The sequence below is a fragment of the Triticum aestivum genome, chromosome 1A, assembly GCF_018294505.1.
Source record: "Triticum aestivum cultivar Chinese Spring chromosome 1A, IWGSC CS RefSeq v2.1, whole genome shotgun sequence".
Classification (NCBI taxonomy): Eukaryota; Viridiplantae; Streptophyta; class Magnoliopsida; order Poales; family Poaceae; genus Triticum; species Triticum aestivum.
Window position 1 is genome coordinate 299883987 of NC_057794.1, and position 22638 is coordinate 299906624.

General features: G+C 47.0%; 2 protein-coding genes across 2 annotated transcripts; one reads left to right on the forward strand and one right to left on the reverse strand.

The window, feature by feature from the left end:
- Positions 1 to 15495: 15495 nt before the first annotated feature.
- LOC123046996 (probable inactive receptor kinase At5g16590) lies at positions 15496 to 18398 on the reverse strand. The gene is made up of 2 exons (XM_044470475.1): positions 16383 to 18398; positions 15496 to 16255 (listed from the first exon to the last, which is right to left on the reverse strand). The coding sequence occupies exons 1-2, from the start codon at positions 17719 to 17721 to the stop codon at positions 15639 to 15641; spliced, it is 1956 nt and encodes a 651-aa protein (XP_044326410.1). The 5' UTR covers positions 17722 to 18398; the 3' UTR covers positions 15496 to 15638.
- Positions 18399 to 19811: 1413 nt separating this feature from the next.
- On the forward strand, positions 19812 to 22511 carry LOC123120653 (uncharacterized). The gene is made up of 5 exons (XM_044540677.1): positions 19812 to 20624; positions 20739 to 21230; positions 21376 to 21486; positions 21982 to 22138; positions 22411 to 22511. The coding sequence occupies exons 1-3, from the start codon at positions 20532 to 20534 to the stop codon at positions 21460 to 21462; spliced, it is 672 nt and encodes a 223-aa protein (XP_044396612.1). The 5' UTR covers positions 19812 to 20531; the 3' UTR covers positions 21463 to 21486; positions 21982 to 22138; positions 22411 to 22511.
- The last annotated feature ends 127 nt before the right edge of the window (positions 22512 to 22638 follow it).

Here is a 22638-nt window from a genome sequence, read left to right on the forward strand (position 1 = left end):
AAGGGCAAAGGGAAGAAGAAGGGGAACTTCAAGAAGAACAACAAGCAAGTTGCTGCTCACGAGAAGAAACCCAAATCTGGACCTAAGCCTGAGACTGAGTGCTTCTACTGCAAGTAGACTGGTCACTGGAAGCGGAACTGCCCCAAGTATTTGGCGGATAAGAAGGATGGCAAGGTGAACAAAGGTATATGTGATATACATGTTATTGATGTGTACCTTACTAATGCTCACAGTAGCACCTGGGTATTTGATACTGGTTCTGTTGCTAATATTTGCAACTTGAAACAGGGGCTACGGATTAAGCGAAGATTGGCTAAGGACGAGGTGACGATGCATATGGGAAATGGTTCCAAAGTCGATGTGATCGCGGTTGGCACGCTACCTCTACATCTACCTACGGGATTAGTATTAGACCTAAATAATTGTTATTTGGTGTCAGCGTTGAGCATGAACATTATATCTGGATCTTGTTTGATGCGAGACGGTTATTCATTTAAATCAGAGAATAATGGTTGTTCTATTTATATGAGTAATATTTTTTATGGTCATGCACCTTTGAAGAGTGGTCTATTTTTGTTAAATCTCAATAGTAGTGATACACATATTCATAATATTGAAGCCAAAAGATGCAGAGTTGATAATGATAGTGCAACTTATTTGTGGCACTGCCGTTTAGGTCATATCGGTGTAAAACGCATGAAGAAACTCCATACTGATGGATTGTTGGAACCACTTGATTATGAATCACTTGGTACTTGCAAACCGTGCCTCATGGGCAAGATGACTAAAACGTCGTTCTCTGGTACTATGGAGAGAGCAAAAAATTTGTTGGAGATCATACATACAGATGTATGTGGTCCGATGAATGTTGAGGCTCGTGGAGGATATCGTTATTTTCTCACCTTCACAGATGATTTAAGCAGATATGGGTATATCTACTTAATGAAACATAAGTCTGAAATGTTTGAAAAGTTCAAAGAATTTCAAAGTGAAGTTGAAAATCATCGTAACAAGAAAATAAAGTTTCTACGATTTGATCATGGAGGAGACTATTTGAGTTATGAGTTTGGTCTTCATTTGAAACAATGCGGAATAGTTTCACAACTCACGCCACCCGGAACACCACAGCGTAATGGTGTGTCCGAACGTCGTAATCGTACTTTACTAGATATGGTGCGATCTATGATGTCTCTTACTAATTTACCTCTATCGTTTTGGGGTTATGCTTTAGAGACAGCCGCATTCACGTTAAATAGGGCACCATCAAAATCCGTTGAGACAACGCCTTATGAACTGTGGTTTGGTAAGAAACCAAAGTTGTCGTTTCTGAAAGTTTGGGGCTGCGATGCTTATGTGAAAAAGCTTCAACCTGATAAGCTCGAACCCAAATCAGATAAATGTATCTTCATAGGATACCCAAAGGAGACTGTTGGGTACACCTTCTATCACAGATCCGAAGGCAAGACTTTTGTTGCTAAATTCAGAGTTTTTCTAGAGAAGGAGTTTCTCTCGAAAGAAGTGAGTGGGAGGAAAGTAGAACTTGATGAGGTAACTGTACCTGCTCCCTTATTGGAAAGTAGTTCATCATAAAAACCGGTTTCTGCGACACCTACACCAATTAGTGAGGAAGTTAATGATGATGATCATGAAACTTTAGATCAAGTTGTTACTGAACCTCGTAGGTCAACCAGAGTAAGATCCGCACCAGAGTGGTACGGTAATCCTATTCTGGAAGTTATGTTACTAGACCATGACGAACCTACAAACTATGAAGAAGCGATGGTGAGCCCAGATTCCGCAAAATGGCTTGAGGCCATGAAATCTGAGATAGGATCCATGTATGAGAACAAAGTGTGGACTTTGGTTGACTTGCCCGGTGATTGGCAAGCAATTGAGAATAAATGGATCTTCAAGAAGAAGACTGACACTGACGGTAATGTTACTGTCTATAAAGCTCGACTTGTTGCAAAAGGTTTTCGACAAGTTCAAGGGATTGACTACGATGAGACCTTCTCACCCGTAGTGATGCTTAAGTCTGTCCAAATCATGTTAGCAATTGCCGCATTTTATGATTATGAAATTTGGCAAATGGATGTCAAAACTGCATTCCTGAATGGATTTCTAGAAGAGGAGTTGTATATGATGCAACTGGAAGGTTTTGTCGATCCAAAGGGAGCTAACAAAGTGTGCAAGCTCCAGCGATCCATTTACGGACTGGTGCAAGCCTCTCGGAGTTGGAATAAACGCTTTGATAGTGTGATCAAAGCATTTGGTTTTGTACAGACTTTTGGAGAAGCCTGTATTTACAAGAAAGTGAGTGGGAGCTCTATAGCATTTCTAATATTATATGTGGATGACATATTGTTGATTGGAAATGATATAGAATTTCTGGATAGCATAAAGGGATACATGAATAAGAGTTTTTCAATGAAAGACCTCGGTGAAGCTGCTTATATATTGGGCATCAAGATCTATAGAGATAGATAAAAATGCTTAATTGGACTTTCACAAAGCACATACCTTGACAAAGTTTTGAAGAAGTTCAAAATGGATCAAGCAAAGAAATGGTTCTTGCCTGTGTTACAAGGTGTGAAGTTGAGTAAGACTCAATGCCCGACCACTGCAGAAGATAGAGAGAAAATTAAAGATGTTCCCTATGCTTCAGCCATAGGCTCTATCATGTATGCAATGCTGTGTACCAGACCTGATGTGTGCCTTTCTATAAGTCTAGCAGGGAGGTACCAAAGTAATCCAGGAGTGGATCATTGGACAGCGGTCAAGAACATCCTGAAATACTTGAAAAGGACTAAGGATATGTTTCTCGTTTATGGAGGTGACAAAGAGCTCATCGTAAATGGTTACGTTGATGCAAGCTTTGACACTGATCCGGATGATTCTAAATCGCAAACCGGATACGTGTTTACATTGAACGGTGGAGCTGTCAGTTGGTGCAGTTCTAAACAAAGCATCGTGGCGGGATCTACGTGTGAAACAGAATACATAGCTGCTTCAGAAGCAGCAAATGAAGGAGTCTGGATGAAGGAGCTCATATCTGATCTAGGTGTCATACCTAGTGCATCGGGTCCAATGAAAATCTTTTGTGACAATACTGGTGGAATTGCCTTGGCGAAGGAATCTAGATTTCACAAGAGAACCAAGCACATCAAGAGACGCTTCAATTCCATCCGGGATTTAGTCCCGGTGGGAGACATAGAAAGTTGCAAGATACATACGCATCTGAATGTTGCAGACACGTTGACTAAGCCTCTTCCACGAGCAAAACATGATCAACACCAAGGCTCCATGGGTGTTAGAATCATTACTGTGTAATCTAGATTATTGACTCTAGTGCAAGTGGGAGACTGAAGGAAATATGCCCTAGAGGCAATAATAAAGTTATTATTTATTTCCTTATATCATGATAAATGTTTATTATTCATGCTAGAATTGTATTAACCGAAAACATAATACATGTGTGAATACATAGACAAACAGTATGTCACTAGTATGCCTCTACTTGACTAGCTCATTGATCAGAGATGGTTAAGTTTCCTAACCATAGACAAAGAGTTGTCATTTGATTAATGATATCACATCAGTAGGAGAATGATGTGATTGACTTGACCCATTCCATTAGCTTAGCACACGATCGTTTAGTATGTTGGTATTGCTTTCTTCATGACTTATACATGTTCCTATGACTATGAGATTATGCAACTCCCATTTACCGGAGGAACACTTTGTGTGCTACCAAACGTCACAACGTAACTGGGTGATTATAAAGGTGCTCTACAGGTGTCTCCGAAGGTAGTTGTTGGGTTGGCGTATTTCGAGATTAGGATTTGTCACTCCGATTGTCGGAGAAGTATCTCTGGGCCCTCTCGGTAATGCATATCACTTAATCCTTGCAAGCATTGCAACTAATGAGTTAGTTGCGGGATGATGTATTACGGAATGAGTAAAGAGACTTGCCGGTAACGGGATTGAAACTAGGTATTGAGATACCGATGATCGAATCTCGGGCAAGTAACATACCGATGACAAAGGGAACAACGTATGTTGTTATGCGGTCAGACCGATAAAGATCTTTGTAGAATATGTGGGAGCCAATATGAGCATCCAGGTTCCGCTGTTGGTTATTGACCGGAGACGTGTCTCGGTCATGTATACATAGTTCTCGAACCCGTAGGGTCCACACGCTTAACGTTTCGATGATAGTTATATTATGAGTTTATATGTTTTGATGTACCGAAGGTTGTTCGGACTCCCGGATGTGATCACGGACATGACGAGGAGTCTCGAAATGGTCGAGACATGAAGATTGATATATTGGAAGCCTATGTTTGGATATCGGAAGTGTTCCGGGTGAAATCGGGATTTTACCGGAGTACCAGGAGGTTACTGGACCCCCCCGGGAAGTTAATGGGCCTCAGTGGGCCTTTACGGAGAAGAGGAGAGGCGGCCAAGGCTGGGCCGCGCGCCCCTCCCCCCTAGTCCGAATAGGACAAGGAGAGGGGGGCGGCGCCCCCCTTCCTTCCTCTCTCCCTCCTCTTTCCCCCTCCCAAGTCCTAATCCAACTAGGAAAGGGGGGAGTCCTACTCCAGGTGGGAGTAGGACTCCTCATGGCGCGCCCTCTCTCCTGGCCGGCAGCACCCCCCTTGCGCTTCTATATACAGGGGCAGGGGGCACCCTAGAGAGACAACAATTGATCGTTTGATCTTTTAGCCGTGTGCGGTGCCCCCCTCCACCATAGTCCACCTCGGTAATACTGTAGCGGTGCTTAGACGAAGCCCTGCATCGGTAGAACATCATCATCGTCACCACACCGTCATGCTGACGAAACTCTCCCTCAACACTCGGCTGGATCGGAGTTCGAGGGACATCATCAGGCTGAACGTGTGCTGAACTCGGAGGTGCCGTATGTTCGGTACTTGATCGGTCGGATCGTGAAGACGTATGACTACATCAACCGCGTTGTGCTAACGCTTCCGATTTTAGTCTACGAGGGTACGTGGGCAACACTCTCTCCTCTCGTTGCTATGCATCACCATGATCTTGCATGTGCGTAGGAATATTTTTGAAATTACTACGTTCCCCAACACCCCTCATCACTAAGAAACTCATCCAAGGTGTAGTTCTTGAACTCTGTGCCATTGTCACTTCTTATTATCAAGATCTATGCATTGTGTTGACTTGAGCCTAATTTGCGAAGTTGATGACGGTTTGTTGGGTCTCACTCTTCCTCTTGAAGAAATATACCCAAGTGTATCTTGAATAATCATCCGCAATCACCAAGCAGTACTTCCTACCCCCAAGACTATCAAAAGCTGGAGGCCCAAAGATATCCATGTGAAGGAGCTCCAAAGGCCTCTTTGAGAAAATGATAGTTGTGGGAGGGTGAGCCTTTTCATGTAGCTTTCCTTCGATACAAGCACTGCAAGCACGCTCTTTGGCAAAACTAACATTTGTTAGTCCACGGACATGGTTCCCCTTGAGAAGACTTTGCAAAGATCTCATATTGACATGGGCTAGACGGCGATGCCAAAGCCAACCCACGTCAACTTTAGCCATTAGGCATGTCGCGGTCATAGTGAGTCGCTCCGAAAAGTTGATCACATAGAGACCGTTTTCGACATGCCCAACAAAGGCTACTTTAAGAGTCTTGCTCCACAAGAGGGTCATGGTATCAACATCAAAGAAGGTGGAAAAACCCATGAGTGCTAGTTGACGAACGGAAAGTAAATTGTATGCAAGGGACTCAACAAGCATGACCTTCTCGATCGTAAGATCATGAGAAATGACAACCTTGCCGAGTCCCAATACCTTAGAGGACAAGGCGTCACCCCACTCGACGTTGGTGGCATGGATGGAATCTTTTGCACGTCCACCACCAAGTCCTTGCTTCTGGTCATATGATTAGTAGCTCCACTATCGAGTAACCATGAACCCCCACCGGAAGCAAACACCTACAAGAGATCAATGCTTGGTTTTAGGTACCCATTTTGTAATGGGTCCTTTGATGTTAGTAACAAGGGTCTTAGGAACCCAAATAGACCATTCCTCATAAGGATAACCAACAAATTTGGCATAAACATGCCCATCACTAGCACGGCACAACACATAAGAAGGGTTAAAGTCGCCATCTTTGTTGGGGAGGGAAGCATTGCCCTTCTAGGCATCACTACTCCTCACGGTGTTCGTCTCCTTCTCCTTAGTAGCACCCTCTCCCTCCTTCAAAAGGTTTGCTTGAGAGGAGGAGGTCGTTTGGCCTTGTCATTTTTCTTCTTGTTCTTGGACTTGGGCACGTACCCAATCCATTCCCTGGCCACAACTTCCTTTTGGTTTCAAAAGGTTGTTGAGGTTCTTCTCGCCTTGTATGCAAGACACAAGACCTTTCTCAAGTTGCACCTTCAACTTAGCGTTCTCCTCAACAAGATGCGCATGCTCACAACATGGGTTAGTAGCATTTGCATTATCAATTAACATCATACAAGGAAAAGTGGCTTTCTCCTTGGTTAGCTTTACTTGAAGTTGATCATGAGACTCTTTGAGGCTAGCATGAGCACCCTTCAAGACCTTGTGAGCCTTGTCAAGTAGGTCAAACTCCTCTTTGAGTCTAGCAAGATCAACCTCAAGCTTGGCCTTCTCGGAGTTTAGCACACGAGAAACAACAAGAGCATGATCAAAATCTTTCTTTAACTTAGCGTGATCAACATTGTGTGACTCCTCAAGAGCCAAACGAAGATCACGCTCTTCCTCAAGAGCATTGGAAAGATCCGAAATCTCATCGGCACAGTCAAGACTATGCCCCTCCATTTTGGAGATAGTATCTTCGTGAGCCTCAATCATGTCATTGGCTTCACCAAGCTGTTCCAAGAGAGCAACGAAATGCTTCTTGGATTTACCCTTGAGTTTACCCATAAAGGACTCAAACTCATTTTCCTCCACACTACAACCCTCATATTCATCAATGCAATCCGTCAAGGAAGGATCATTAATGATGGTAGTTATGATGTTTTGGGTTACCTTTTTGGTGGCTTTAGTCATGAGGCACTTGGCGGTGATGTTCTCATTGGGTGAGTCAAAGAGAGACACTCGTGGAGTTGTTGCAATGGCAATGGAGGCCATGACAACCGACTCACCATCTTCATCATCAGCATCCTCATGGTACTCTTCTTGAACCACCAACGCCTTGTGAGGGGTCTTCTTGGTGAAGTTGCTCTTGTTTGGGAAAGACTTGGCTTTGTCCTTCCGGATAGCTTGCCACCATTGTCTTCCCTCTTCTCATACGAGCACTCCGCAACAAAATGGCTCACATTGCCACAATTATAGCAAGTCCTCACACATTGCTTGCTCTTCGTGCCACTTGAGTTGTTCTTGTTGAAGTTTGGCCTTGAGTTTTTCTTGCTCCAAAATTGCCTTGAAGCAAGTGCCATGTGTTCATGATAGGCATACTTTGTATCTTCGGGGTTGCTTTCCTCTTCTTCTTCTTCCTCTTCTTCTTCTTCTTCAACACAAACCTTGGCCTTCAATGCAAGGTTGGGCTTATTTGCCCTTTAAGAGCGAAGCACCGCATTGTTGGCGGTCTTGTCCAAGATGCTCATAGCCACAAACTCATCCAACACTTCACTTGAGGACAAGGTGTGGAAGTCTGGCCTTTGACGAATGACGGAGGACATAGCCTTATGGTAAGGCATCATTGCCTTGAGGAATTTGCGCTTGATCCAATTGTCATCCGTGTCCTTGCTCCCATGATCTCGGAGTGAAACCGCGAGTTTGGTTACTCTTCGATAAAGCTCACGAGGTTCTTCATCTTCCTTCATAGGAAACTCATCGGCTTCATCTTGCACCACTTCATAGTTGGAGCGTTGAATGCTTGCGCTTCCTCGGTAGAGAGAAACAACTTGGTGCCATGCATCTTTGGCTATGGCGTAGGGCCGGAGGTGAGGAAGATCTTCGGGTGTAATTGCATCTTGGATGATGAAGAGAGCATTCTCATTGAATTGATTATCCGCGACTTCTCTTGGAGTGAAGTTGCTTCGGTCATGTGGGTAGAAACCTTCTTTAATGATTCTCCAAAGATTAGTATTCACATGATTTAAATGATGCTTAAACCGATAGACCCAAGAATCAAAGTCCTCATTTTTCACAATCTTAGGGGGAGGACCGGCATGATTCAAATGAGTGGAAGGAATCGGTCCACCATAAACAAGTGGAGGTTCCACATGGGTAAAGATGTCGGTGCCATTTTTACCACTAGAAGAAGGAGCCTTTTCACTAGTAGCTTCCCCCTTGTCGGAGTTAGCATCCGTCACCTTGTTAGTGGGATCACCCACTTTCAACGGTGCGGTGGATGGTTTAAGCCCTTCAATGAATTTAGTAAACATGCTTTCAACCTCGGTCATCATGGAGGTTTTAAATGTCTCCAAGGACACATTGAATTCCTCACGAGAGACCGAGGTTTTCCCATCGCCCGTAGACAAGATATGATTCACACTGGAGTGCTCCTCCACACCGTCTACGGTGTCAACCATACTCTTCGGACGTCAAAGTCCTTAGTAAAGAGGTGAGGCTCTAATACCAATTGAAAGGATTGATATAGTTGACTAGAGGGGGGGTTAATAGGCAACTAACAATTTTTAAATTTTCTTTACCAAATTAAACATTGCATCAAAGTAGGTTGTCTAGACATGCAACTATGTGAGCAACCTATATGATGCAACAACAACAAGCACACAAACAAGCAAGGGAAATAACACAAATAAGCTTGCACAAGTAAAGGTACGAGATAACCAAGAGTGGAGCCGGTGGAGACGAGGATGTGTTATCGAAGTTCCTTCCTTTTGAGGGGAAGTACGTCTACGTTGGAGCGGTGTGGAGGCACAATGCTCCCCAAGAAGCCACTAGGGCCACCGTATTCTCCTCACGCCCTCACACAATGCAAGAGGCCGTGATTCCACTATTGGTGCCCTTGGAGGCGGCGACCGGACCTTTACAAACAAGGTTGGGGCAATCTCCACAACTTAATCGGAGGCTCCCAACAACACCACGAAGCTTCACCACAATGGAATATGGCTCCGCGCTGACCTCAACTGTCTAGGGTGCTCAAACACCCAAGAGTAACAAGATCCGCAAGGGATTAGTGAGGGGAATCGAATTTCTCTTGGTGGAAGTGTAGATCGAGGCCTTCTCAACCAATCCCTAGAAAATCAACAAGTTTGATTGGCTAGGGAGAGAGATCGGGCGAAAATGGAGCTTGGAGCAACAATGGAGCTTAGGGTTGGAGGAGGTGGTCAACTCGGAGAAGAAGATACCCCTTATATAGTGGAGAGAGAAATCCAACCGTTATCCACTTAACCAGCCCACGACAAGCGGTACTACTGCGCCTGCCAAGCGGTACTACCGCAAGGCCTCACGGTACTACCGCACACCCTTGCGGTAATACCACAAGGCAGGGTTGGACCAGCCTGGGAAGGCCATGGACAAATAAATGTCTGTGGCAAGTTCCGCTGATTTCCAAATAGTGCAAAAGTCCGACACGGTACTACCGTTGAAGGCAAGCGGTACTACCGCGCGGGGAGCGGATGTAAAAAATTACATTTGCTCCTACTTCCGCTACTGGTGTTGTGCCGGACCAGGGATCACGCTACTACGGCTCCCAAGGAGCGGTACTACCGTGACCTCCTGTGGTAGTACCGCAAAGGCATGCGGTACTACTGCAGGGGCCTGCGGTACTACCGCTCCGAAGAGCAGTACAACCGCAAGCCTCAGAACAACAACAGATAGGAAAACTACTTTTTGCACAAACAAGAAGAAACGAAGGATGCTCCAAAGTGCTAAAGGAAAGGCGGTGCAAAGAGGAGTAAACGTGTACGTGACGATTCCACCCAAACCTTTCCAAAGCGGACCCCCTCTTAATAGTACGGCTCTCCTACGACTCAAATCCACCGAAAAAGGAACGTAGAAAAACACCGTCTTCAATAATCTTTGAGGGGCTCCTAACCGTCTTGTGCCTAGTCATGAAATATCTGAAATACTCGAGACACCCGATTAATCCGCAAATGCATTGTCATCAATCACCAAAACACCTTAGGGATAAATATGACCTTACATCTGTTATGTTGACAAAGTTGATGCTCAGCACGCTCCAAAAAAACAAAATTATCTCAGGTTCTCTTGACCAGATAGTTAGAGGGAGTTGTAATCACATCTCTAAACGTAAACAAGAACATAGAGTACGTATGTATGCTTAAACGTGCAATTAATGTACCACATCCTTGGAATTCAGAAGGTTCAAGAGGGAACATTGGCACAGTGCTCTCCAAGGAGCAGAACAGATTAGATGGAGGAGAAAACTCAGGGTCGACGAAAATAGAGCGCCCAGACAGCGCCTTGGTCCAATGGCTGAGCATGCCATGGCTATAGCCATCGGCGAGCTGCTTGATGCACCAGAGGTCCTCGGCGCTGAGGCGCGCCCAGAGCAGCATGCCAGCGTGGACAGGCTTGAGAGAACGACCTCGGTGGCCACCACCCGCAGTTGCTACGTCGGGCCATGTTGTGCTCGTGCCAACACAGCTCGCGCTCCAACCTGGTCGCCCCTGGCCGGTGCTGCCCAGGTCATATAGAAAATAGATCCTGAACGACACAAGAGGTTCCGGGTGGAAGGTATCCGGATCAAAGCCACGTCGCCGCTCGCCATCGCCGCCGGTTCTACCCCAGCCGTTGCCGTAAACCCTAGAGGAGTCTTGGTTCTACCTCGTCTGTCGTCGCGTGGGATTTGTGTTGTTTTGGGAGAGATATATATGAGGAAGGGGAGATGGGGCGTTCGGCTTGATTCCATTGCACCAAGATGTTTCGATTGGAGGGCGGTTCGCTTCCGCTTCCGTGGGCCTTTCGCTTCGGTTTCCATCGGCTGAAACAGGTGTTGGGGAATGCCGTATTTCAAAAAAATCCTACGATCGTGCAAGATCTATCTAGAAGATGCATAGCAACGAGAGGGGGAGAGTATGTCTACGTACCCTCATAGACCAAAAGCGGAAGCGTTATGAAAAGCGGTTGATGTAATCGAGCGTTTTTGCAATCCAACCGATCAAGTACCGAACGCACGGCACCTCCGTGATCTGCACACGTTCAACTCAGTGGCGTCCCTCATACTCTTGATCCAGTTGAGGCCGAGGGAGAGTTTCGTCAGCATGATGGCGTGATGATAGTGATGATGAAGTTACCGACGCAGGGCTTCGCCTACGCACTACAACGATATGACCGAGGTGGAATTCTGTGGATGGGGGCACCGCACACGGCTAAACAATCAACTTCTGTGTCTATGGGGTGCCCCCTCCCCGTATATAAAGGGGTGGAGGGGGGGCCGGCCAGCCACCTTGGGCGCGCCCCCAAGGGGGAATCCTACTCCTACTAGGAGTAGGTTCCCCCCTTTCCTAGTCCTACTAGGAGGGGAAGGAAGGGAGAGAGGGGAGGAAGGAAAGGGGGCCCAGCCCCCCTCCCAATTCAGATTGGGCTTGGGGGCGCCCCTCCTCTTGGTCTTCTCTTCTCTCTTCCACTAAAGCCCATGTAGGCCCATTAAGCCTCCGGGGGGTTCCGGTAACCTGCTGGTACTCCGATAAATGCCCGAACTCATCCAAAACCGTTCCGGTGTCCATACATAACCTTCCAATATATCAATCTTCATGTCTCAACCATTTCGAGACTCCTCGTCATGTCCATGCTCACATTCGGCACTCCAAACTATCTTCGATACATCAAAACACATAAACTCATAATACCGATCATCATCGAACGTTAAGCGTGCGGACCCTATGGGTTTGAGAACTATGTAGACATGACCGAGACTCATCTCCGGTCAATAACCAATAGCAGAGCCTGGATGCTCATATTGGTTCCTACATATTCTATGAAGATCTTTATCGCTCAAACCGCACAACAACATGCGTTGTTCCCTTTGTCATCGGTATGTTACTTGCCCGAGATTCGATCATCGGTATCTCAATACCTAGTTCAATCTCGTTATCGGCAAGTCTCTTTACTCGTTCCGTAATGCATCATCCCGCAACTAACTCATTAGTCACATTGCTTGCAAGGCTTATAGTGATGTGCATTATCGAGAGGGCCCAGAGATACCTCTTCGATACACGGAGTGACAAATCCTAATCTTGATCTATGCCAACTCAACAAACACCATCGGAGACACCTGTAGAGCATCTTTATAGTCACCCAGTTACGTTGTGACGTTTGATAGCACACTAAGTGTTCCCCCGGTATTCGGTAGTTGCATAATCTCATAGTCATAGGAACATGTATAAGTTATGGAGAAAGCAATAGCAATAAACTAAACGATCATAGTGCTAAGTTAACGGATGGGTCAAGTCAATCACATCATTCTCTAATGATGTGATCCTATTCATCAAATGACAACTCATGTCTATAGTTAGGAAACTTAACCATCTTTGATTAACGAACTAGTCAAGTAGAGGCATACTAGTGACACTCTGTTTGTCTATGTATTCACATATGTACTAAGTTTCCGGTCAATACAATTCTAGCATGAATAGTAAACATTTATCATGATATAAGGAAATATAAATAACAACTTTATTATTGCCTCTAGGGCATATTTTCTTTAGTCTCCCACTTGCACTAGAGTCAATAATCTAGATTACATTGTAATGATTCTAACAACCATGGAGTCTTGGTGCTGATCATGTTTTCCTCGTGAGAGAGGTTTAGTCAACGGGTCTGCAACATTTAGATCCGCATGTATCTTGCAAATCTCTATGTCTCCCTCCTTGACTTGATCGCAGATGGAATTGAAGTGTCTCTTGATGTGCTTGGTTCTCTTATGAAATCTGAATTCCTTTGCCAAGGCAATTGCACCAATATTGTCACAAAATATTTTCATTGGACCCGATGCACTAGGTATGACACCTAGATCAGATATGAACTCCTTCCAGACTCCTTCATTTGCTGCTTCCGAAGCAGCTATGTACTCCGTTTCACACGTAGATCCCGCCACGACGCCCTGCTAGGAACTGCACCAACCGACAGCTCCACCATTTAATAAAAATATGTATCCGATTTGTGACTTAGAGTCATCCGGATCAGTGTCAAAGCTTGCATCTACGTAAGCGTTTACGACGAGCTCTTTGTCACCTCCATAAACGAGAAACATATCCTTAGTCCTTTTCAGGTATTTCAGGATGTTCTTGACTGTTGTCCAGTGATCCACTCCTGGATTACTTTGGTACCTCCCTGTTAAACTATTAGCAAGGCACACATCAGGTCTGGTACACAACATTGTATACATGATAGAACCTATGGCTGAAGCATAGGGAATGGCTTTTATTTTCTCTCTATCTTCTGCAGTGGCCGGGCATTGAGTGTGACTCAACTTCACACCTTATAACACAGGCGAGAACCCTTTCTTTGCTTGATCCATTTTGAAATTCTTCAAAACTTTATCAAGGTATGTGCTTTGTGAAAGTCCAATTAAGCGTCTTGATCTATCTCTACAGATCTTGATGCCCAATATATAAGCAGCTTCACCAAGGTCTTTCATTTAAAAATTCTTATTCAAGTATCCTTTTTATGCTATTCAAAAATTCAGTATCATTTCCGATTAACAATATGTCATCCACACATAATATCAGAAATGCTATAGAGCTTCTACTCACTTTCTTGTAAATACAAGCTTCTCCAAAAGTTTGTATAAAACCATATGCTTTGATTACACTATCAAAGCGTATATTCCAACTCCGAGATGCTTGCACCAGTCCATAAATGGATCATTGGAGCTTACACACTTTGTTAGCACCTTTTGGATTGACAAAACCTTCTGGTTGCATCATATACAACTCTTCTTTAATATTTCCATTAAGGAATGCAGTTTTGACATCCATTTGCTGAATTTCATAATCATAAAATACGGCAATTGCTAACATGATTCGGACGTACTTAAGCATACGGGTGAAAAGGTCTCATCGCAGTCAACTCCTTGAACTTGTCGAAAACCTTTCGCAACAAGTCGAGCTTTGTAGACAGTAATATTACCTTCAGCGTCAGTCTTCTTCTTGAAGATCCATTTATTCTCTATGGCTTGCCAATCATCGGGCAAGTCAACCAAAGTCCATACTTTGTTCTCATACATGGATCCCATCTCAGATTTCATGGCCTCAAGCCATTTTGCGGAATTTGGGCTCAGCATCGCTTCCTCATAGTTCGTAGGTTCGTCATGGTCAAGTAACATGACTTCCAAAACAGGATTACCGTACCACTCTGGTGTAGATCTTACTCTGGTTGACCTACAACTAACTCATTAGTCACATTGCTTGCAAGACTTATAGTGATGTGCATTATCGAGAGGGCCCAGAGATACCTCTCCGATACATGGAGTGACAAATCCTAATCTTGATCTATGCCAACTCAACAAACACCATCGGAGACACCTGTAGAGCATCTTTATAGTCACCCAGTTACGTTGTGACGTTTGATAGCACACTAAGTGTTCCTCCGGTATGCGGGAGTTGCATAATCTCATAGTCATAGGAACATGTATAAGTTATGGAGAAAGCAATAGCAATAAACTAAACAATCATAGTGTTAAGTTATCGGATGGGTCAAGTCAATCACATCATTCTCTAATGATGTGATCCCGTTCATCAAATGACAACTCATGTCTATGGTTAGGAAACTTAACCATCTTTAATTAACGAGATAGTCAAGTAGAGGCATACTAGTGACACTCTGTTTGTCTATGTATTCACACATGTAATAAGTTTCTGGTTAATACAATTCTAGCATGAATAATAAACATTTATCATGATATAAGGAAATATAAATAACAACTTTATTATTGCCTCTAGGGCATATTTTCTTCATCAGGAGGGACGTGGAGCGCGAGGGGCGGGGGGGGGGGGGGGGTCGATTCTTAGCAGTAGATCTGAGCGGTCTATAGTCAATCAAACGGCTGAAAAACATTATGATGACATGGACGCACGAGAACGCAGGAAAATCAGCTAGTGGGGCTCCTATTTAGATATAGTAGATACCTTTATGCACCATGAACATCACTGATACATGGTCTCTTGGCACTATGAAAAGAATGGTGAATTCTTTGTCCGCTCATCTTATAAAATGATGATTGCCATGAAGTACATGAGGGCGGCTTGGATTGATGGGACGACTGGTTCTTCGAGCTCAGGTGGTGAAGAATGAGCTTGGAAGTCGTTGTGGAATACTCAAGTACCAGGTAAAATCAGAATGTTTCTCTGGCGATTAGCTAAACAATCTCTGCCTACCGAAGATGTCCGCTATTCACAGGAATATGTCACCATCCAGTGCATGTGGCATTTGTGGTATGGAAGATTCATGGAGACACTTGTTGATTGAGTGCTCCCTGTCACGATGTATATGGGCACTGGTGGACGAGGTCATAGCTAAACACATGATGGCAACAAATAGCAAAACCGATTAGAAGCTTCGTAGTAGTACTCACTAATCGATGGCCATGATACCTTCCGAGAAGAAAGAGGAACACAAAGTACTTTACTTAGATACAAAAAGACGGGTGGTAACTAAGATATCGTGTATCGCGGAAGCACAAATGGTCTCCTACACACAGCTCAAGATCATCCTACGACGAGCTCCCACCTCCCTTTCTCCTCCACGCCGCCGCCGATCTCGTCGATCATCCTGACGACGTCGGGCATCTTGGGCCGCCTGTCGGGCTCGACAGCAGCGCACATCAGCGCGACCTCCGTGAGCCTCAGCATGTCCCCGTGCCGCTCCAGCTCGCCGACGATCTCCACGTCGAGTATGTCCGTGGACCACTCGTGGCTCAGCGCCAGACGCGCCCACTCCGCCATGTCGCCGTCAGCCTCGTCCACCGGCAACTTCCCCGTCACCACCTCCAGCAGCACGAGGCCGAAGCAGAACACGTCGGCCCGGGACGACGGTCGCTTGCCGCGCGCGTACTCCGGGCACTTGGCCGCGGCCAGCCTGTGCGCGTGGTGAGGGAGCAGCGGGTGGAAGCCGTAGTCCGTGAGCTTCGGCACCACGTGCGGGTGCTGGTGCTTGCCGCTGGGCGTCGACAGGATGATCACGTTGGACGACTTGAGGTTGCCGTGCGGCGGCCGGTGGAAAAACGGCATCGTCCGGTGCAGGTACGCCAGCCCGCGCGCCATGCCCTTCGCTATCGACAGCCTCGCCGGCCACGGCAGCGGCATCCTGCCTTCGCCTCTGTTCTCTGCACGCGCGCAACAGACAGAGCAGAGCAAGGTCAGTCGATCTCACCAAATCGCCATGGCACTGATGGACAAGCTTTCGATGGTAAATGGAGATGCATGTTGCGAGCGACCACGAAGGGGACGTACCGTGAAGGAGCTCGAAGAGGCTGCGCCCGGGCACGTGTTCGTAGACGGCGAGCTTCTCCTCCTTGGAGTGGTAGCACGCGACGACCTCGACCACGTTCTCGTGCCGGAGCTTTCCCAGCAGCTGCATGGTGTGCGCGAAGTCCTTGCGCGGCACGTGCCCCATGTTGCGCAGCCGCTTCACGACGACGACGGCCGCGCCGCCCTCGAGCGTCACGCGGTAGGTGATCCCCAGCCGTCCCTTGCCGAGCATCTCCGCCGTCGAACGGAACAGGTCGTCGAGGTCGAAGCCGGCCGCCTTGTCCGCGCGGAAGAACTGCAGCTGCGCCTGCGCGTTCCGGCTCCCGCTGCTGCTGCCGCTGCCGCTGCCACTCAACTTGCCTTGCTCGGCTTTATCCTTGATGTCCGGCGCTCCTGTCGGCGTGGCACGGCCACCGAGACGAACCTCCCGGGACTTCTTGGTCTGATGCAGGAAGATGAGCACGGCGGCGAACGGCACCATCGCGGCGATAAGGGCGATCGCCACGACGCTCCACGCAGCCAGCTTGAAGTGCCTTGACTTGCGCGCGGCCCGCCCGCGGGCGTCCTGTTCGGCCGGCCTGACGACCCGATCGTCGCGGTTGCCGGCAGCTGGGGCTTCATCGTCGGCTGAGGGCGAACCCGACCCGCACGCGGCGTTCACGGCCTCGCCGCAGAGCTTGAGGTTGTGGCCGAAAGCGCTCGCGGGGAACCGGCGGAGCGCACGCGTACCCGGGACCTCGCCCTGGAGGAAGTTGTAGGACACGTTGAAGACGGTGAGCTCGCCCTGCGCGAACGCCGGCACGGTTCCGTTGAGCAGGTTGTCCTGGAGCTCGAGCCGCGTGAGAGCGGGGAGCGCCGCGGCGTACCGGCGCGGGATCGGGCCCGAGAAGCGGTTGCTCGACAGGTCGATGACGCGGAGCCGGTCCAGGCCGGCAAGCCCCGGGAGCGCGCCGTGGATGGCGTTGTCACGCAGGCTGAGCGTGGCAAGCCGCGCGACGCCGCGGAGCGCGCCAGCGGGGAGCGCGCCCGTGAGCTGAACCCCGTCGAGCCTGACGCCCACCACGCGGCCCTCGCCGTCGCAGGAGACGCCGTACCACCGGCTCCGCCCGCCGTGGCACGGCGGGCCCGTCCAGTTGGAGTGCAGGTCCTTGGCCGAGCGCAGCCCGTCGCGCAGCGCCACCAGCCCGCCCCGCTCGTCGCGGAACGCCTCCAGGTCCGACTCCGCCAACTCCGCCGTCGCCACGGCAGCTCCCATGACCGCGATAACCCATGGAACCACCAGCCATTGCCGTAGCCGAAGCTGGCGCCTCTGCTTATCCATGGCGTCGTTTCGGTGAACTAGCGTCAGCTAGCATGCACTTGCTTCCGATCAGGGTATAGACTAATGCTGGAAATGGAGCCTAGCAGCAGCAGGTCGCTTGCCGGGATGTGCAAGGCAAGGGAAGGCGGGAAAGCAAGAAACCATGATAGGAATACATGGCGACGCCGGCCACCCGGTAGTAGTAGTAGGGGAATGGTAGTAGTGGTGCGTGCTGGTAGTATGCATTGGTGGACTCAGACGTGAACTACACCGCGGCAGTTTGGTCGCGGCTGCAGGGACGGGCCAACTACTACGGATGGGCGCAGCTGGGCTGGTGTCCCGGAGAAGAAGAGGGAGAGCGCCGAAGCAAACTACTGAAGTGCTGAATCGGTTGAGGCTTTTCAGATGATATTTGCACCTGTCTGTCTGCCTCCGGGAAGATTTTTGACTATGCAGAGAAGAGCAACTTGATTTTTCTGATTGATTGAGGTGGCTCCAGAGTGAAAGATAAGAAGCGATTGTCAGGTCGACTTCTTATCTTATGGACGCAAAAGAGGTCCGAGTTCTTGAATTCGCGGGAAAAACTACGAAGGTTTTGGGCGCAGGCTGCCCGCTGATCGGGAGGCTACAACAACCGATGACCGATGGATGGTGGGGACAGGGGAAACCGGACGGCTGAGATCTGACCCCTGCGGCTGCTGACGAGACGTGCTGGGGATATGAAACCGAGCTTTACTCCCTCTGCAAGCCATCATTCGGCCTTTGGCAATGGGGATGGATAAGGAGATCGTACGCCGTCTTTGCCTTTGATGATCTTATATGTTTTTCTCTCTTTTGCTTTCGGGCTGCACGGACGCATCACGAGTCTGTGATTGCGCGCGTCTTTCTTGAGATAAAAGGCTTTGCTTCTCTCTCAAGACGGGTGATTAGAGCGTAAATCACTGTCTGGTGTGTGTAAAATGGGGGTGCTAAGCCGCGAGTCTTTTCATGATTGTGAGATCAGCGTCGAAAGCACCGGAGGATGTAGGACAGATAAGACTAAGATTAAAGATCGGAAACACTAACGCCCACATGTGTGAGCGTTCACCAACTCGCCCACATGTCTGGATCGTCGTTCACTGCCTTTTGCACAAATCTTGACACGAAAAAAGGGATTTGATGTGCCACGTAGGACAAGTCCTGTGTGTCGTCCGCATGCCGTTTTTTCCTCCGAGGTCAGCGGTTGCGAGCCGGGTGTGCAATGGAACTGCCTTTGCGCCCGTACACCACGCCCGACTGCGGTTGCCGTCTCCCATGACTTGCCACTTGCGCTCCCCTCGCGGTTCCATCACTCCCCAACCCACCCATCCACACCGGTTGCATTTGATTGGAGGAGAGACCGAGAGGAGAAGAAGGCGGCGGCGGCGGAAGAGTCGACGACATTCGCGGTCGTTGCTAGGGTTCGCCGGACCGGAGCGTCATCGCCGAAGCAGCCGCAGATTGAAGGTAAGGGTCCCTGCGTGCTCACATTCCTGCCTGCGATTTCTGCCCCCTCCCTCTGTGGTCACCCCCCCCCCCCCCCGAGTTTCCTCGAGATTCCGGCCGATTCGCGGTGCTCCGGTGTCCTCGTCGGTGGCGGAGTCGCGTGCTTGCCATTTAGGACGGCATTGCGCAGTTTTGTCGCCGCCGCGGTGGCAGTCATGCCGGTGTGGCTCGCCTGGTCCGCAGCCACATCCGTTTTTTGCCTTGTGATTATGCAGGCGATTTTCTAGATGTTAGTGCTAATTTGCCTCGAAATGCTATGGCCATCAGTGTAGAGAGTTTTTTGTTGAACTCAGGATATGATAGTTGCGATTGAACCCTAGATCTAGTTAGGTGCATTTCAAAGTGTAGGATAATAACAGTTACGACATTTTCAACAACTATCATCACTGGTGGCAACTAATTTTCTGAATCAACCGTGTGAGTTGCCACGACTATGCTTCAAAGTGGCAACTAATTTTGTGAATACACTATGCATGTTGCCATATCATATGCAAGATAATGGCAAATTGACTATACAATAGACTCAATTGCGTTTGCCATGCTGACTTGTGATAGCTGAACATATTTGAATGTATTACATGGAAAATTGCCAACTAATTTTCTGAATCAACCGTTTGAGTTGTCACGACTATGCTTCAAAGTGGCAACTAATTTTGTGAAAACACTATGTCTGTTGCCATGTCATATGCATGATAATGGCAAATTGACTGTCCAATAGACTCAATTGCGTTTGTCATGCTGACTTGTCATAGCTGGACATATTTGAATGTATTACATGACAACTCGTTTTTATATGAGGCCATGGTGTGAGTTGCCACATTATATGTTGTGCATTGGAAGTTGTCTGCCCTTTTTTGAAGTGACTTATGTTAACATGGCAACTTTGAACCTAGTAGATGTGATATGTACATTTTACAAAGCCAATGTTAGTTGCCACATTTCCTGATGGACAATCCTAGGGGGGTGAGTGTTCCTATGCTCTGCCTCATTTGCCACTTTCATTGGAGCCAACATGGCAAGTAGATTCTGCTAGCTGGCAACTGCTTCCTTCAGAAACACATACATGTCCCGTTGCCATGTTTCTGCAATTGCTTTTTCCATTTCATTATTTTTTTTGCCTTTTGTGCATGTTCAGCACATGGCAACAACTGCCCTCTTCAGATGCTTAAACTTTGGGGAAACCATGGAGTTTTCTTTTTTGTTCAACGATGATATCCAGTGAATATTTACTTTATGCATTTCTTTCTATATCCATCGGCTGTGTTTTCATTTCACCCTAATGTGTGTTTTGTTCTTACCGTAGCACAATGGCTCGCGGCGACCATCAAGATGATGATGATGACTTCATGGAGTTACCGCGACAGAATCGCGCGACTGGTTGGATAAAAGATGGCGATGAGGTCACTTCCCACCCCCACATGTTTTAATGTCACATTGAGTTTTGAATCTTCCGTTAGAACTAAATTTTCATGACATTGAACATGGCAACAAGTGATCCTTTTTCTGTTATGCAGAAGAGGAAACGTCATCGCAATAGGGCTTCGCAAGAACGCCTGACTATATTGACTGAGGGATTTACTGATGAGCAGAAGGGAGCTGCCGGTGAGATGGGGATGCAGGCTCTGATGGATGTTCGATGCAAGAATCTAGTGAACCATGTATGCGACTGGCTCGGTGAGATTTATGATCCTGCCTCCAGGGAATTCGTGATTCCTGGACGTGGAAGACTGCCTTTGGATGAGGAATCTGTCTTCTGCACGTTGGGTGTTCCCTGTGGAGAAATCAAAGTCCCATATGAGGTGAATAATAAGAATGAGGAAGCCTTATTCGCCTGTTTGTTTCCTGGGATGGCATCCATGCCGAATACGACTGTGCTGGCAACTTTGTTGGAGGGCTTGAAAACCCATGGCGAGGTATTTACGATGAAGCTACTCATGTACCTGATCTCAGCTGTCTTTGCGCCTACCACATCTCTTTGCCCAAGCAACAAGTGCTTCCCCATCCTGGTGAATGCTCTCTCTCTCTCTACTTCATTTTCCTTTGAATCTTTTGTTTTTGATGTCATCTGGAAGCTAGTCACTGCCAGTTTTTTGACCTTTTTCATTCGAATGCTGATGCGGCAAATGTTTGTCCTGAAATTGTATTGTGCAGGCGAAGTTGAAAGATGTTAAGAACATGAATCGGTGTAAATTCATCGCAGACTTCCTGCATGATGCATTCTCAAACAAGATGTACTAGAAGGGTCGTCGCTTGCACTTAATGGTATTTTTTCCATACTCTTTTGCAAATACCCTTATCACGGTTCATTGTTTTCCTAAATCAACATCGCAGTTGTTGATACGTGTGAACCGTAAAAGATCGTGCATGGCAACCGTACAATATCATGCATGGCAACCCTTTTGTTTCATTTTTTGTGTGAATCTTTTTACATGTGAAAGTGAGTTTTGTTTTGATCCATGGCATCTGTAGTTGCTGCCTACAAGGCAATAGTATTTTTCAACAACACAAGAAAATGTTCATTCCATACATTCATACTCTTTTATACAATCTGCATGGCAATCATGATGTTGAGCTGGTGGCAGCTACCAGCATAACAAGATGGCAACTGCCAACATAGCATAATGGCAACTAACATAGATAGATGGCAAATCTTTCTTAATTCTCTTGAAATTGATGACTCAAGGAAACTACATAAGCTTCTTTTCAACATAGCATGATGGCAACCGACACAACTTTCTTTTTTATTGTGTATACCAGCTCATGTACGTCGATTGTCTTGATCTGTCCACTATCGACTTTACTGGGATAGGAGGTCCGTCACCTCCACATAAGTGTATCTGCATGGACGTATGATGCTGTCAAGGCTGTGCTTGCCGCAGACAGGATAACTGATACGGAATAGGGGAAACTACAGGTTAGTTTTGCCTTCTTTCTTATACGCCATTCTTCAATTTCAATGCTGCATAACATATGAAAAATCCCCATACGGCAATCATTTATGGATAACAAGAGATAAATACCTAGGCAGCCATGGCTGTCTGCACATGGCACCCATGTCTGACCCCATACGGCAACTTCGCCATCCGTGTCGAAACTCCTTCTTTTTTCCTCTTTTTGCAATACATGAATTGTAGCCACTACTCCTTATTTCTCTCTTACATCTTAGTTGTTTTTGCTGTTTTCCAGCTGATGGTCAAGCATGCTATAGACTACAGTGTGTTTGGTGGGCCACGAAACTTTGGCAAGTGGATGGATGTGCATTCAGCTTCATCTTGTCCTACTGAGGCAATAAATGATGTTTATTTTGTTTTTTCTCTTTTGCATTTTGTTATATATCTATGGTTGCTTTGGTTTTTTTTGTTCTTACGCATGTGACTCTAATATGTTTTGGTTATTGCTACTTTTTGTTTTGTG